The following is a 17,899-nucleotide window of genomic DNA, read 5'->3' as shown; positions in this document are numbered from 1 at the left end:
CCAACAAGATGTCAAAAACATGCTACGAGACATGACGGTAACAAACCACATTTGGGCAAACAGCCATTGTACCACAATGCAGTTTTAATGCCGCTGATGAATGCCATTGATCATCAGTGCATCAAGGCTGTGTCAATTTGGCAACGTGGCAAGAGTTTTCGTTGGCAAAGAGAAAAAAAAAACATCATCTTTGATCTGAGTCTCTTAACCACCAATTCAAGCACACGAAGACTTCAAATTTAATTAACCCAAGAAGTCAATTTAGTTAAGCACCATTTGAATTTTTTAGATATGGAGTAATCCACTGGCATAATTGAATTATACAAACATTTGGCTGCTCAAGACACTTACCCTAATATCATAGCTAAAAAAAGAAGGTCAATTTGGAAACAAACTTTCATTGACACAAAGTGGTTCTGATTGTGCCATTTCATATTTGGCGTGGTTATTGTAGTAACCAAACATGAGATTCCTCTAAATTTAAAGTTTTAGTATTTCTAACGATAGGTTTATCGAATAGTAATTTTCATTAGGCAATTGAAGACAACGTTACATTCCAGCAGTTATGGTATTACCCAGAACAGAGTTCGGGGTCCAAACTGACTCTATGTAAAGTTTAAAAAGAATGTTGGATAGCAGAAAGAAGGTAGTGGCTCAAATCAATTGGCATCCATTCCTATGGGAAAACTTTGAATTTGCCCAATAGCCCTCCATGGGCCTCGCCGTGCCTTGGAAGTTGATTTACCATCTCGGAGCAATTTGGTGTGGACGGTCTTTTCCCAGCGAATTTCTTTTCTGAAACTCATCTCACAGGAATGCAGAATGAGGCTAAGGCCTCTCCTGGTTGAGCCAGCCTCTCAGTCAGGATATGAATCGCGAAATATATAGGGAAACTTCTTCCCCGGTGTTTCTGGTATTTGCTGGCACAGCTCTCGGTCTGGACTTGAAAGAAGAGATTCCTTTCTTCTTTGTTCAGGTTTTCATCGAAATTCTACTTCCTCCGGATGCTTACAGACCTGCAAGAATGGCTGCTTGTCGTGACTGAGAAATGGCAAAGCATTCTTGATCGAACTTGAAGGTTGGGATGCGTGATGGTCGTCGTGGAAGTATTAGGTCTGGATGGGAGTTGGACCAACGTATGGATCCAAGGGAGGTTAGGAGGGAGAGAAAAGGGGAAGGGGGTCAATAGTGTACATGTGAACACGTGCACATTGTCGGCCGATCCGAGTCCAGCACCATCGATGGGCCCTTGAAATAGGAGGCAGAACAGAGAGGAAGGAAGGAAGGAAGGAAGGAAAGCCAACAAGGAAGGAAAGAAAGAAAGAAAGAGGGACCCCTCTGGACTGCCACTCGATGTTACCATGATGCTTTTCAATCTGCCAATGCTCAGGAACATGATTGCGATCTAAGGCACGCGCACTAGAGGTACTAGACGGAAGAGCCTTTGGAGTCCCGCTTCTTAACAAGATGGCCAGCCATGGGCTTTGCTCAGGCTTTGCTCGGCCTTCGCATGGGCTTCGCAGGGGCTTTGGCGCACCATTGACTCCTTTACCATGGCTTGAGGCTATGGAACAGGAAGATACATGCTGGCACATTTAACCAACATTCAACAGCTGAGTCTAGTGTACTTGGCCTCCGGTAGTTTTAACGAGAAAAGTCTTACGTGTGGTGCTGTTGCTGTTGCTGCTGTTGGTAAGGTGAACAAGGTGAAATGGACTAAGGTCGTTTTACTCACTCACTCACCCACCCACCCACCCACTCACTCTCGCTCGTATCTATCTGGCTGCTACAACATTGACTTAGCTTAGCTGTCAAAATGCATGCGCGACGACGACGAACTTGCCGCCAGAAGCCAAAATAGAGCCAAGATAGAGTCCGTACCACCACTTCTGCGTCCTTTTTCTTTCTACTCTTTGTGAATCGTCTTCGGTGAAAAGGTAACCTTCATGGAGTAAGACGTGAGCTTGATGAGCGAGCTGAATGGTGTGGTTCCATCCAGAGATCCAGAGAACACGACGACTGGAGCAGATATAGGAGTTAGATCCTTTCTCCGTTGTCGGTTATCTTCCAAGAGTCAGACGTGCGGCCAATGAGTACTTAGTGCTCGCTGACATCAGTTGCTCACTCTTGAAGCAGCCTCGATCACCTGGGAATGAGGAGCTGGAAATGGACTTGAATTAGACTACAAGCTCTTCCTTTACCCTCGTTTCGAATCCTCGTCCCTGAAGGTGGGTGGTAAACCAATGTGCTGCCCAGGAGGACAAACAGCAACAAAAAGAAGAATAGTGACAACAGGCGTATCCTTCTTATTACTGTACAACCTTCGTCCTCTTCGGGAAAGGTAACGACGGCGATTGCGTTTACCTCATCTCCTGTCCTCGCATAATCGGTGGCCTTTTTCGTTTTGGTCGTCATCACGGTTCTCGTCCTTCTTGTCCTCTTCGTCGTCGTCGTCCTCTTGCTATTCCTGCCATTCCTGCTCCTCCTCCTCCTCGTCATCCCCATCATCTCCCACGTTGTGGCATGCTGAGTGTTGTCCCCTCGCTGATTCATTGCGCCAAGTCAAAAAGGTCAGTCAACAAAAGGCACGACAGGCTTCTCGGATTGTGGTTGTGCTTTTTGAAGCGGTCTGGATGACGATTAGATTGTGATTTAGGCCATCGACCTCAGAGGTGATCGGTTTCAAAATGTAAAAAGTGATGCCGACACGAGCAGTGGAGCAAATCAACGAGGAAAATCGCCATGTTTGGTGCAGCTCGGTGTGTCGGAAGCAGCTATTTGGTCGCTCTACGTCGACAGAGCCGTCAAAGCCTACGAAATAAGGATTGGTCTGCCAACCGAGGTCCAAATGGATCTTTCGTAAGTGTCTCTTTGCATTTGTATTTGTCTACATTTTTAGTGCCCATAGTTTGAATGTGGCAGCTTTTGTGGTCTTGATGTAAAGTGGGTCCTGGAGAACTAGCGGGTTGAACCAAAAGAGGCAGCACAGATTCACGGATTAGAAAAAAATCTTTAGAAATGGCGTCATAGTTCAGCAGCAGTAGGCTTTGTTCTACCTGAAATCTCCACTGATCTTAAAACCACAACTCTTCCAACCAGTCCCCGTTAAAGCAAAACCATCCAGTAAGAATATATGAACGTGTCCGTGATTAATTTCAAAGAGCTCGTGAGAATACCAACATTGGATGTGAATCGAAGGAAAGCTGAGAGAAGAGCTCAGAATCACGGAAAGTTTGATGAATCTGGTGCGCTTTTATCCCTTGTCTGATCTGACACAGACTGACATGTTGAAGAACTATGAGAGATTATCAAGAACTCCTGAGAAAAGAGGGAGAGAGAGAGAGTAACCAATCTACTACTAATTGAATTTCACCGGGGTTGATTAAACTGAATCTGATTTTGTGTTCTTTCTGAGAGTGGACGGGCAGAGCTAGTGGAGAGGTCATAGTAAAGGTCGCTTTTTGTCATTGTTTTCATGACAAAGGAAATTAGGTCTTGGTAGGCCGCGCTTAAATGGAGCACTTAGGGCAAAACACACACAAGGAAAAAATGTATGACATTACGATCCATTAAACATGCAAGGCGTGGCAATAGAAGCGAGTGATGAACTTTGAATTCATTTATTTCGAGAACCAGGACGCAATTCCACAGGGATCTTTTTGAAGTTCATTTGCTTTTTTTGTGACTTGGACAAAGGGCAAATGGTGCGCATTCAGCGCAGTCCCTGGCAACGGCCCAAATCCATTTCAACCTCCCACCTCTCATTTCTATCCATATAAGACAATCCGTATCTAGTTAATACCATGTGTGTACGTAACTGTGAGTGTGTGTTCTCTAACCCGAATGTGTTTTTTTGCATTTTTTTCCCCAGCAGTTGGCCGTAAATCGTCCGTCCCGATCCCCTAGTGTAGCCACTCATCGCACAGGTGTGAGTTGTGCAGATTCGTTCAATCAGGTAAAGCCAGATCCATCCTCGGGCCTTCCCGATCGCGCATGAGGAAGGAAGGCCCAGTGGTTTGCATAAGCCAGGGCAATAGCAGCAGCTTCCAAAGAAAAGCAGGACTCTCTTAAGCACTCCACATGCTGCGGTCTTTTATTCGACTAAGTACTCTCTTTCCATTTGCATGAATCTTGTTGCTCTTTGTCATCTTGATCTTCCTCTCCGTCGTCCTCATCCTCTCTGCCTGTCAAAAGCTCTAGATTCATTTCTGGAAAAAAAATTGCCAATATTCATGCTACGTGTACTACTACTACTACTACTACGACTACTACTACCTTTACTGTTGATACAAGTACTTATTCTTACTCTCAATCCTTTTTACTATACAACATTATGCTTCGTGGCTTCTTCTTCATTTTGCTCCTCTGGCTCCGCTATCTTTGTGATCAGGCTGCTACTTCTAATGAGGATCGTCCTCATCATCATTATTGTCCATTCATCCATTAAGCAGGTTACTTCGATCGGGACCGCGATGATCTCATGTTAATCAATGCGCCAAAACCGGACGGTTATAGCTTTTACTTACTCACTTGAACGATCCGAAAGAGAGGCCTCTTTCTCTTTGGAGATGCGACTGCCTTGTGGGCGAGTTGTATGGCTGCTAAAGCGAGTAAGGCCTTGACTGGGTACGACCATTGATTTAAAAGGATAAGGGGTTTTAACGGACCCAATAGGGGACGCAAGCTGGTTTCCCTCCTTCATCCTGGACTTTTTGCTGCTACTCAATTTCTCTTCTATTACTCATTCATCTCTTATCTCTCAATCTTTCATTCTCCGTGTCTGTTGTTGTTGGTTGTCATTACTAGCAAATGCAGCTTTCGTTATTTTCATCTCTTGCTTCTCACTCGTTCGACGTGTCCATTTTTTGTAAATATTGCTGAAACAGAAGAAAACACGAATCCGAATCCAAGTTCTCTCCTTGATATGTATGCATGAAGCAGTAAGTCAGAACGTGCAAACTCGAACACAAATATAAATGTCACTCTTGTCTCCGCACTACCAGAAAATAACGCACCTTGGAATAACAAAACCCACAATGTGTCACAAATGGGATTCTGAGGCTCAGAGGCTCAGCATTTGGGAACAAGTCCGGGGGCTGTCCATTTTATTCCGAGGAGTTCCCACAGCCCGCATGTTGCTTTGAATATGTTGGACATCTGCTTTTCATCATCCATTAGGGTTGAATTTCTGACGACTAACCGCACAAAGTACTCGTACATTCCAAGTATGTATGTAGGTTGTCCCCCAAGTTTACTTTAAAAAAGTTTACTCGTTCGATTTTGACAAACAGGAATGATGGCACTCCTCATGCAAATGAAAAAACCGAGTCTCAACTTTGGTCTTTGGCTATCCACGTGCTATACATTCACTCTCCCTCCCCATTCATATCCATTCTGTCATGGTAAGCACCCTTTGGTCTTATTCCGTTCTATTAAAGCATTGCTCTCGCGTGGCACTTTGTGTTCGTATTCCATATGTGTGTTGATCACTCTTGATTCGTCCACCATATCTTTGTATGGTACAAAGATCGGTTGGATATGGGTAGGGCGTCCCACCGACCACATGTTCCTTCTCTCTTCATCATTCTTTTTGCTTGAGCTGATAATGAAGGCCACTCGCTCCTCGGTGGTCCGGTGGTCCGTCCGTTTGTGGAATGGCTGTTGCGTTTTATTGAAGCATATGGCCACAGCCACAGAACAGAACTAAAGAATTGCTGGACTATAATTTGGTCCATTTGTTAAAGTTTCAGAGGGAAAATGTGACCGATAGGTTGTCACGCTCTCACAAGAACAAGCACTTTTTCCCGATATGAGTGAGAATACTGTAGAATGTTCAATATCAGCTAGTCTGTCTTGGTACAATATAGACAAGTGAACACGAGAAGTCCGAGTCGAAGTTGGTTCACGGTGAGGGAGGTGTCCATAGTCTGCCTCGTCCGTTTCCTTGGTCTCATGAGTTGTTGATCCAGAGTCAACATGGAAGAAAGGGCTCAAATTTGACCTTGATTGTCTCAGGATTCAGCTCTCAGGAATAAGGCGAGTTCGCATGGTCTCCTGCTTCCAATCTAAGAGAAAAGCTGAGGCAGGATGATGATGCCTCTTGACTTGGCTTCCTCCTTTTTTTTCTTTTCTTCTTCGCCTTCAGCCAACATGGATCCATAGTTATAAAGGCAATGTCTTCCAGATCTCCCAGTTCCAAAGTCTGAATTCGAATGGCCTCGTCAGCTCCGACAAAACTTTGTGGAGCTCAATGTTCCATGAATTGAGTTTCATTTCAGTCTTTGGTCTCTGAAACTGTTCGTTCGCAGGTTAGTCATGTTTATGGGCAATAAGTATTCAGAAGATAATGCTTGGCGAGTATCCTGGACATGGGAAGCACTCAAGTACTCAAAGTACTCGAAGTACTCGTATCCTGGTAAAAAAAAGAGGAAGGGAGACAGTGCTTAACACCAAGAACAAGAACTGGAAGAGAAGGAGAAGAAGAAGGAGGAGGTGGAGGAGGAGAGGAAATAATGGAGGTCGTCGTTCTCGACTACTATTTGTTCAGAAATTGACGAGTCTACCGAGACAGGTTGGTGCGGAGGGCTCTCTCTCTCTAACTCTCCCCTTGCTATGTGCTTCCTTCCTGTCGGTTCCAGTGTCTCAATGGCAATGGCAATGCCAACTGGCAACTGGGCATCTCCCCCGATCATTATTTCCCGGGGAGCTGGGTGTTCCTCGATCGGGCTCGCCTCAGTCCTGTTCGAGCCTCCTTGACAAGAACGGCAAGAAGGCCTTACCGCCTCTGGTCATGCGATCCACCCACACACGAAATTGAAACGCACAACATGGCTAATAGGTTTTCATGGGAGAAACAGACGAGGGGTATTTGTTGGTCAATGATTGCTTCTGATTGCACTTGAATCGTCGGTGGAGACTTCTTGTTCCCGTGCAAAGACGTTGGAACGTTCTATTTACTTTTTGATATGTTGGATACACTTTGGCCGAGGCGTGACGCTTTTGGTCTTACCAAGCCAAAGAAAACGTTCACCTCATATTGATCCCATCCTGTCTATTGATGCCGTCGTCGTGATTGTTCACGGAATATTGACGTGCTCAAAAACGAGTTATGTCTTCTTGGTTGAACAGAGCTGGTTCTGTGGTCTCGTACGAGCGTGTGAGAAAAAAGAAGCCATGTACGTGAGACCCATTTCCTTAGCCGGGCACATTTGAGCTGGCATCTCTGATATTGATATTTTCCAATCTGGGTCTCATCACACAACCTTGAGTAATTGGTCCCCTCATGATGAGCCCCTCGGAACAAAACGAGGACACTTGTCCTGCCAATAGTGCTCGAGTACCCCCCGCTCTTCATAATCTGAGACGAAAGATCCGCTTTGGCTCGGGGACACAAACCTAGGAAAGATAGCCAAAACAATGCTCAACAGCTTGGCTTGCATGCATTTGTACACCATTCTTTGGTAAATCATCATGGTCGCTCAACAATTCCATCGCTTTGATTTGCTAGCTCCAGATGGGGCTGGATGAAATTTGGAAAGTACATTGAGCGTTGGAGAATGAAGAAGTGGAACAACAAAGGCAGTCATGCGGGATATTACAAAGTGAAAAGTTGTCCAAATGAACAAAGCAACATAAAGTCAGCGATATACAGAGAAGCACGACCATATCTCTACATCACGTTGAGTTGTCACTGAGCACAGTTGGCTTATATGGCATGATAATAGCCGTGGTTGTGTTCTTATCGTCGGCCTATTTGACATATTTAAACCCACCGTCGGGAGACACCTTTCGAAATATGCAAGTCGTGGCACTTTCATGTTATAAGTTTGAGGTACCCTCGCCACTTTTTCTGGGTAACAAAGGTACATCCATGCAAGAAGATCTGTCTGACGATGTCTGGAACTACATATGACGCCAGTGGTATTATTGGCCTTCTTCAGTGGAAGTTATTTTTCTTCTCTGTTCCTTCATTCAATCATGCCCTCTCATCTCACTCTTGCGAGGACTTCTTCAGTGGCCATCTTGCTAATCTCCTGATGGACAGTTGAAAGAAGGGAACCCTTCTAGATTGAACCTCACTTCTAAGCTACGACTTCGGGTGATAGCCTTCATACTGTGGGTAGTATGATGATCCCTGCTTCAGATAAAGCAATGACTGTGTCGTAAAAAGCTCATAGCTGGACCACAAGGCATAGTAATGTGCTGTGTGTAGGATATCGTGAGAGTAAGCCGCACATGCACAATGCACATTCGTTCAATTGACATCTCTTTTGTTGGCATCATCGTCCTCATCAGGAGTCCGTGAGAATTTTCACGAGTTTCTTCTCGGGGATCCTTGGGAAACTTTGGCCAGGCTTCAACTCATGGTCTGGTTCCCTTGGAGATAGTGGAGGCCGTGGGCGAGTTGGTTGTGGTAATGATGATGGTGATAGAGGTGACGGAGGAGCTCCTGGAGCTCTTAGCGGCATGCCTTTTACACTTTTCCCACCCTCGATAACTACATGTACGGCCGGGACTGTGGAACGTTTGGTGGACAATGACGCCCCGTCGAGATGCGAGGACAAACGGAGGTTCTTCTCTCCTCGTCCGTCTTCGTCCTCATCCTCGTCGTCGTCCTCGTCGTTGTCGTCGTCGTCGTCGTCGTCCGTTTCTTCCCGATCCTCGATCCTCGCACGCCCAATGATTGTAAAGATGTTCTTCGTTTGTGGAATCCCGAGCCATCCAACAGACATACCCTGGCTTCACTCGGGTTCGGGATCGACAGCGTCCATCTAGAAACATAATTCCAAACTTTTTTTGAACAATCCGAAAAGACCAAGCAAGCTAGAACTACCATTGAGGGAAATGGACCCGGAGGTGCTTGAGGGTGGTGGTGTTGATGGCCAGGAGTTCGAGTAGTAGTCATTGCAGCGTTGTCAATGGCTGCGCTGACTAGAAGCTCCCGAGTTTTGGGTTCCTCAATAGCTCCAATCAAGTTGATGTGATTTTGCGATCCCTTCGACGTTTCTTCAATCTCTTCTGAATCAGACCTAGTGTGAAAATGGGAAGATATTGTACAAGTGATGTGAGCGCTTCTCACTAAATGGGATATTGAAAAAGGAATGTGCGTTTGTGATAGTGCGAATCAATGGAAATCAGATATTGACCGGGCTCAAAAGTCCCTCCTGTGAAAGTAGACTCTCCTCTGCGTGAGTCATTTTGCGTGCCTGACGATGAATATCAGGTGCAAAGCAAATGGGAATTTGTCAATCATTTCAATGCTTTGATGCGTCAAAGCTCCTTTAACATTTGTTGAAAGCAAGCAATAGTTTTCTTTTTCCTTTCTTGTCCAGGTTTCTGTAAGTGACTTGGAGGCACTCAATCATTGGAAAGCTAGTTTTGATACCATTTAAAGATTTGGCACTTCTTGCAATGTCCATCCAACACGGTGGCTACGCAGAACTTGAAGCAAAACTAATTTTCCCAGAAATCAATACCTGCCATTTTAACACTGTTGAATAATTGAATAGTCGGCTAACATTTAAAGAGCAGGTTTCCACATTTTCGTCCTCTTATCCCTCATTTCTGTTACAAACATCAAATCGTGTGTGTTCCATTGATTCCACATTGACTCAAAAGGAACAGACACATTCACATATCAACAAGTGCATTCGGCGGAACTTTCCACAAGCACTCCAACCACAACAAAATGATGCAGGATGGTTGTTGTTGCCCCTATTGTTTTCGTTGTTGTTATTGCTGTTGATGTTGTGGAGGTTGATAACGAGATCTCCAGTGCTACTTATGGTAATCATGGCCATTTCGGTGGCATGCAGCGTGTGAGCAGTGTGGCGGTTGTTGCTGTGGCTGTTTAGTTATTGTTGCTGCTGTTGCTTTTATCGAAGAAGACGGTGATAACGATGATTGACTGAGTTTTTGTTCCTGTGAGACGACCTTGTGCCCGATTATGCCCGCCATGCATGCGGGTGTTGTCTCTCGCAATATCCAGCGGGAGAGGGTAAGCCTTATGGTAGGTACTAATTCTTATAATCCATTTATCATTAGACTAGTCTGGTTGAGTCGTTGGGGTGACGTTCGCCCGGGTAATCTGACTGTCATCCAATCAAAGGTATTACCTGAACTGACAATCTCCCAATCTCCGACAGTGTGCCTGTTTTACTGGTTTTCCTCCAAGCGTGGAATCGCGGAACCCCTTCTTATTCAAGTTGAAGAGAAGCGGAAAAGGAAGTCATTCGAGATCCTTGAGACGTTTCAAGAGACAATTGGAAACAGACTTGTACTATCATTTCCTAATTGGTTCCAAGCACTGACTGAAAGTGCCAATGAAATCGCTAGCTTACTCTGGGTAGCGGCCCTGGTCGATGACACTTTAAGTACGAGTCCTCACGAACTAGCAAGGAGTTATTTAAGGGAACGACCCACTTGGAATTTCATCCTCGCGACTAGGAGTATATTATTGGGTACGCATGCCTATGTGCCCTTGTGTCTCCGTATACAGTAGTATCTGGCTGTCTGTTCTTCTCTGGTGAGTGGATGGAACAAGTTGCGATTAAGTGTGGGACTCATCGTTCCTCTTTCTCCTCGTGAGAATGGGCTCCTCTGACTGCATCTGCTACCAAAATGAACGAGCAAGTCAATGTGAACAAAGTCGTGCAATGAATCAACAAAGATTAGCCCATCAAGTTGCAGAGAGATAGAGAGCTAAACAAAAGAACAGATACCATCAATGGCTCCCTAATGGGGGTTAGTGGCAACCCAGTATCCATCCACGTGCAACTGTACGCTTAGATTGTCTCCTTGATTGAGTTGAGAGAAGAGGCAACGAAACGAGAAGAACGGATGTAACTCTTCCATGATTTTGTGCCTTCCCCCCTTCCCCTCTCAACATGCTCCATTGGACTAAATTAGTTGGAACTCCAAGTTTGAAGGGGTCACTGGGACTTTATTGGGTACGGGAACAATGTAACCGCTAGCCTTGAATGTGACCTATTACTCAACGTCTCATGGGTCACAAAGCAAGGGTAGCCAAACAAGCGCCTTAGCAGTCCAAAAGTGGCCTTACTCCCACCAGAGAGCCTACCCTTGGAATAAAAATGGGTCCCAATTGCGACGTGAAGGCTGGCGGTTGTTGCCATATCCAGTACCTCGAATATTGTCGCCTACGCTTTGCATTCGATTTAGATTGAACGGGAAACACAATCTGTTCGATCCCCAAGAACCATTATTGACTATGGATGGTGGTGAAGAAATAAAATGAAGTGGAACACATTGTAAAGATTTGTTTCCAGCCAAAAATAATACCTAAAGCTCAGGGCCCAAGTAGAGAGTGTTTCTTTAGATGATTCTTTTCGAAGTCATTGAACTTATTTTTAGTATGTGGAAGCATTGCATTGATAACTGCTTATCTTGGATATTACCCAGATTCTCAGATATAACCCACCGAAATGTTCATGATTCGTCCCACATTTTCATTTTCCATCAGAAAATTCCCTGCTATACAATGATGCCGTGAGGCCATTATTTCCTAATCCTGACAAGAAACAAATTGGAGGGGTTATTTCTTTGTTCTTTTCCTCATCATCTTCTTGCTCATGATGAATTGATCGCCATACCCATCCGACCAGCCAACCAGCCAACCAGCCCACCAACCAATCAACCATTCACTCACTCACGTTGCTCGTGCTCTTGGTTTCAGAACAAACAAGGTGGCCCCCCTCTCCATCCGTATGTCCCGCGCAGTGCTTCAGGTCGACCTTTAGGCAAGGCTGGTGGACGGGGTTGCGTGAAACACAGCAAGACCAAAGGCAAAAAAGGCAAGAAGGGCAAGAAGGACCAATACGACCTTATCATCAACATCGATTTGGTAAGCGCCACTGACAACATGCACTCGAATTCGAGCGTGCTAAAAATATTGAACCCACATCGGCGATGGTATTAGGTCCAGCGTTTTTCTTTTCAAATGATCCCAATGTGTTTCCTGCCTCGAATTCCTGCCTCAATCTCATACTATTTTAACAATTGCGATGAAAAGTTTTGGACCGTCAGTCCCCGTTTGGACACAAAATAATTTATTGTAAAATTACCACACTAGACATTGGAATACAATTTCCAATTCTTAATCAAATTCCTTTCAGCATCTTAAACAAACGCCCAATCTTACTTCTTTTGTTTTCATTTCAGCGAGTTAAAGCCCCCATCCTTTCGTTACTTTGCACTTTTCCGGCTCCTTTCAATTACAATAAGCCTCCTTTTTACTAGATCCACATCTAACGTCCTGGCTTTAATATCATTTAAGCTGGGTTTAGGGAGCCTGACGGTAGGCTTGAAACCCAATGGAGGCGTGGATATTCATTTTTCTTGCTAGCCGTAACTGCGAAATCTCGCATTGCATGCTGAGAAGCGCCTTTTGGAGCCAGATCATCGTTGGCACTTGGTCTTAAACAAAAGAAGACTATGAGCAAATAAATCCTTTGGGCGGTCATGAATCAAGTCATTGGAAGATTTGAGACGAAGTCTGGGGTCAGCTAGCCTTTTTTGTAAACTACGTTCTCTCGGGTCCATTCTTGGAGGATCCGTTTTGATTACTCCGTGACCATTCTCTTCAGTTCTGATTTATGATGGTAAACTCGATTTTTGTCTTCCAGAGCGAATGGCAACTCTCGGATGAGCAAGTCGCCGAGTTCAAGGAGGTCTTCATGCTCTTCGACAAGGATGAAGATGGCGTTCTAACTTTCCCAGAACTCAACGTGGTCATGAAGAGTCTCGGTCAAAGGCCGAGTGGTGAGTTAGCTCCTTCCCTTGGAAAAGATGTTGACCGTGATTTTGAGAGGAGGTTTGATAACTGATCTATTTTCCCCGTGCATACAGAAAAGGAGCTTCTTGCCATGGTCAGAGACGTCTCAGAAGATCAAATCTACGATACGATTGAATTCAACGAATTCCTCCAAATGATGTCCAAACAACAGAGATTTGGCATGACCGAGGATTCGCTAAAAGACGCATTTAAGTGAGTGCCCGTCAATAAGGTTCCCAAGTTCTTCTCAAAAACCGCGAGTTAAACCTTTTGTTCGTGCTTTTATTGCAGAATATTTGACAAGGATGACGATGGATTCATCTCGGTATCAGAGCTCCGTCATATTATGCAAGGCTTGGGGGAGAAAATGACGGATCAAGAGCTGGATGAAATGGTTCGGGAAGCCGATTCTGACAATGACGGGCTCATTAACTACAAAGGTGGGGAAAAATGACTTCTTTCACCAAGTACGGTGGTATCTAAAACCAATATTACACGGTCGAAGTAGTGACTCACTCTTTTGGGTGGTTTAGTGGTAGGGAAGAAGCATGGAAGAAGCACCAGCACTTACTTGCACTCAACAGAGCTTTCAGCGGGACTTCTTAGATAAACTCTTATCGACACACTTGGCGGCAAAATGTTATACATGACGAGGAATGGGGCACCACCTTGTTTTTCGCTCATCAGCATTAGGGCCGTTATCGAAAGCCGATGAGACATCTAATTGTATTGATATGATAAATGCCCGAGATAAGCATTCGGAAGTTTCCAAAGAGTTTCCATCTGGAGAGAGAAATCCACTTCTAGCTCAAATAATAGAACACGTGTTTCCATATTCGAGAAGATCGGCAAAACCTAGTTTGCACTTTATTTACTGCTTGATGTTCGATGATCATGCATACCGACAATTGTGCTCTCCATTTTAATCATTATTTTGAAAAAAAATAATGAATACCATGAGAGAAAAACACGACAGAAGCCGCCTCCATGTAAACCCTCAGTATGGTATGTTTCACGCTTCACTAAGAAGTGGCGTGCAAGCAGTGTGTGTTTAAGAGAGAGATATTCGAGCACATTTCCTCAGTAAGCGTCCGACTTTTTGCCAATTAACTTTTTCACTGTTTTTCTTCCTTTCCAGAATTCGTCCAAATCTTGTGCACAGATAACAAGGCATTACGGAAAAAGAAAAGAAAAGCGAAAAAGAAGGACCGAAGAGGTGGAACGGGAGGAGGTGGTGGTGGCTTGAACGGCACCATCGATGAAGATCCGCCCAATTCCACTTCCAACGTCCAAAGTAACAATAAGGAGAACCAGCCCGTGCCGTTAAGCGCAGATCCCGCGTCCCTTTTGAATCATGCCAAGAAAGCGTCACTAAATCAGGGAGGCGGGAAATCTGCACCCTCTACCAACGTCACTTCCCATCGTGCCAATGACAATCCAGCCAATGATAATGATTTGATTTTGACCAAGGATTCCGAAAACAATGTGAGTGGGTGTGTTAAGACGGCACACCTGGATGCTCGTAGTGGTAAATCGCACCACTCTATGAACCAGAGTGACATCAAGGACCGAAACGGAAACCCCAAAAGTAGCCACCCTGACTCCACCGGTAATGGCGACCATAATCCTCGACCAAGCGGAAGTGGAAGTGGGCAAGAACATTGATGCAAATCCTTTTGTTCAAGATTAACCACCAAAACAGTGGGCCCAGGGCCAAACCAGTTAAACGTTCATGACAATGCAAGTGCCTAGGCGTATTTAACAGCTTGCTTGTGATTAAATTCAATGACAGAAGGTCGAATCATTGCTTCATTCATTGTTTATTATGGTCACCCCAAGGAATTATTGGTTTGACATATTCCATTTTTTTGCAAAAGAAATTTTGGACAAGGTAGCAAATATTTTCGTGGCTTATCCCCTTGACCGCTGCTTGACCACTTTGCCTTAAGCTTCAATCAGAGTTGAGAATCTCGGTCGACGCAGAATTTAATTGGTTCTTTGAAGCGGACAAGCCACTGGGAGCAAAAGCAAATTGACATGATATATCGTTTACATTTGAACCAATTCATGTTTTCTGATCGGAGTGTTGGCTGGATAGTTCAACCGATTTTTTTTTCTTCAATAATTGAACATATTTTGACTACTGCAAGGTGTAATATGAAATGTCATCAAAGTTAGTTGCTCTAATTGATGGATTTTGTCTTCAAGAACCTATCAAGTGATTCTTATCTTGTTAATTTAAGTTCTCTAAACAGTGGAAGTAGTAGTTTTCGTCCTTTTGTGATTGGATGCGATTGATCTGATTTTTTTGTGATTGTAATATTAAACTCAAAACAAGTTTCGTTTGTCATTTTTTTCCATCTTTTTAGTTCAAATCGACCATCTGCTTTGAAGAAGGGGAAAGTTGTTGACTTGAAAACGCTAAAGAACATTTAAGAAGAGACCTTATCATTTTTTAGGCATCCAAATATTGTTAATTTTCTTAGTTTCAACGAGATACAATAAGATTAGTTCCAACAAAGAAGTCAGACTAGGACGAGTTCTTAACCAAAATTATTGATCAACCCTACATTCAAGGGCTAGCCAGATCCGCTAACTCTAGTTCTGGGCAGGATCAGATTTCATATGAATATGAAGCTAAATAACATATATCCTTGTTTCATTTTGAATTACTGGGGAATCTATTATCGGTAGAAATGTTAATATTATTTTTACCTTCTGATTGTTTCATGGTGCAGTATACACCATGATTGGAAGAAATAGTTTAAGTGATGTTCTGAAAGTAAATACACCAAGCTTTTAAAATAGAAAGCATACTCAAGTGATCAAAATTTCTTTCTTTGGGCGAAAGAGGTCTTTGTTTGATTTTGATGGTCTGATTTTCTTCCCCAAACTTTTTCAAAAACAAAAAAAAACTGTTAGGCGCTTGCCACACCTAAAGATCCTTAACAATGCATCTACTAAAGCATTTGTGAAGTATCTTTAACCACACCCATAGCCTGAGAACAATTTGATACGGACTTTTTGGAGCACTTTTGGGATCTACCTTTAAAGACGTGCTTTAATTCCAAAACCTAAACTCTTATGTTACTAGCCCTAGATCAGTAATTATGCACTGATTTCATGATGCAAAGAGATAGTAGGTTCTAAAAGAGGCCACGGTGTTACTCACAATACTGATAGAAGTTTTTTTTGAAATACCAAGACTTCTAATAATAATTTTCGTTGCTATTGAAACAAAAGGAACAACTTTTGCAAAAAAATCATCTTGAATTCTAGCTCAGATTAGAATATTAATCCACTTAAAACCTACAAAGATATGGAAGATGTTGGAAGTAACCTTAGTTGCGTTTCCAACTAGAATTTTATTCAAATCCATGGAGTCTACCTTTATCAAATCTAGCCTCTAAGGCCTCAAAGTGGCTACTTTCGGTAGTTCACTATTATGGCTACTTTTGAGCTGGATTTTGGACTCCAAGGGAGCTAGTTGGTACACTGTCCTCGGTGTATCAATTCAAGATTAGTTCACGTTGTCATTAAAAAACCAGATTAATCATGTTTTATTTGTCAAAATTTGGAAAGCTAGAAATGTAATGTTGTTGCATTGGAAAAGATATTCCTGTTTCAAACACCAATATCATTTGATGTCGAATCACGGTTTCCAAAACTACCTATGTCTTACAACAGGAAGCATCCTTCCCAATCTATTTCACCTTTGCCAATGACTCTTTGCTCTTCAGTTCTGCGATTGATGGGCTACTAAGCCTTTACTTGTAGTTTCAGGCCTAACCGTCTGTATCCTGTCATAATATACGTAGCAACTCAATCCAAAGTCTTGTCTATCGATTTGCACTCATGTCATAGAAGTGACAACCTATCCAATCACTCTCTGGTTTAGCTATTAGCCAAATCAATTGTAATGATCAGCAGTATTGGTGACTTCTTCAAGCACGGTTTATTGGTTGAAATCGCTTTTTAAACGCATGCAAAATACTTTCACAAAAATCAATTAAATTATTTTATTGGAATTATTTGTGAGTATTTTTCAACACCTGGCCGTACTATTTTAATGTGGGTTTTTGGATGGTAACATTGATATTGATGTTTGTTTTCGCCAAACGGACCAAAGAGGTTTGATATGCTGTAAATATCTAGAAATGACAAAATTGTGAAAATAAGTTTTCGTGCTGAAAGAAGAATCTTTTAACTTAGATGTCTAGAGGATGTTTTAAACAAGTTGCACCTTTTGTTTTTTTTAGATTGAAAAAAGAACTCAAACTCAATGACAAATAATTGGCGAACTCACCACCTCAAATATTTTATGAAAACCCCTTACGTTTTCAGCAAGACCCAAACTAAAAAGAGCTTTTAAATCAAGGGCCATTTTGGAAAGAAAATTCTTGTCCGTTCGAACTTCGTGATTCGACATCTGCAAAAGGCTGACATTGAAGTGAGAGGGAAATTTGCGGAATAAAAGCTCCCTCTAGGTATGTATTGGCCCTTCGGCATAGAGGTTTTTCCAACAACATCGGAGTTATTATCATGGTTTATATTTCTTTTGGTTTGCTTTGTCAGCACCTTGTAAAAAGAGTGTAGCTATTCTGAAATTACTTTGAGGTCTCCAGGGCTCTACTAGTGCGTGAAATTTTGCCTTGGGCACTTTTGAATTTGCCATTCTAGATAAGGATTTCAGAATTCAGGCAGCCATTGAGCCCATTGAGGTTCAAGCGATTTTCTTGAACAACAAAAGGGAAGGAAAATGGATAAATTAATGGTGATTTGACAAGACGTGTTTAACACAAACGCCATTGGCCTGGTTGAAATGTTTAGTCTCTCGCACATGGCTCTGTCTACCTATTTTGACCTGAAGTTGCACCTCTTAGAATGTCTTGCTCGACCAAATCTGTAGGATGACCTGCAGTAATTTTCGATCCTGTCCGTAATCAAATATTGCCCAATATCTGGGAAGGAAAACTGTTGGTGATGTAGAAAAAGGTTAGTACTTGGAAATACAATAGATCGAGAGGAAATATTTTAGTTTCAGGCCATTTTTGCCAAACTAAATAAATTACTGTGCACTCCATGTAATTTTGTAATTCTACGGGC

The 17,899-nt window shown here is 43.1% G+C and overlaps 1 protein-coding gene and 1 long non-coding RNA gene across 15 annotated transcripts in view; one reads left to right on the top strand and one right to left on the bottom strand.

Annotated features, from left to right (window-relative positions):
• The window catches only part of LOC131882037 (myosin light chain 6B-like), a 36,228-nt gene extending 21,634 nt beyond the window's left edge, over positions 1-14,594 (top strand). For 3 of the 14 annotated variants that reach the window (XM_059229071.1, XM_059229064.1, XM_059229069.1), the window contains 5 exons: positions 11,696-11,863; positions 12,645-12,780; positions 12,868-13,006; positions 13,085-13,233; positions 13,932-14,594. In XM_059229071.1, the coding sequence (XP_059085054.1) occupies positions 11,696-11,863; positions 12,645-12,780; positions 12,868-13,006; positions 13,085-13,233; positions 13,932-14,458 (1,119 nt within the window). In that variant the 3' untranslated portion in view covers positions 14,459-14,594. Of the gene's footprint in view, positions 1-1,804; positions 2,571-2,602; positions 2,860-3,871; positions 3,956-8,964; positions 10,010-11,695; positions 11,864-12,644; positions 12,781-12,867; positions 13,007-13,084; positions 13,234-13,931 lie in introns of those variants that run through there. The other 11 variants (XM_059229061.1, XM_059229060.1, XM_059229059.1 and 8 more) reach the window with 10 other exon arrangements.
• LOC131882039 (uncharacterized) lies at positions 3,646-8,995 on the bottom strand. Its single transcript, XR_009373437.1, has 3 exons — positions 8,834-8,995; positions 4,531-8,771; positions 3,646-4,455 (listed from the first exon to the last, which is right to left on the bottom strand). It is a non-coding gene; the product is annotated as an uncharacterized LOC131882039 (long non-coding RNA).
• Positions 14,595-17,899: the final 3,305 nt, after the last annotated feature.

This window comes from Tigriopus californicus, chromosome 6, assembly GCF_007210705.1.
Source record: "Tigriopus californicus strain San Diego chromosome 6, Tcal_SD_v2.1, whole genome shotgun sequence".
NCBI classification, from domain to species: Eukaryota; Metazoa; Arthropoda; class Copepoda; order Harpacticoida; family Harpacticidae; genus Tigriopus; species Tigriopus californicus.
This window is presented reverse-complemented; position numbering and strand designations above follow the sequence as displayed.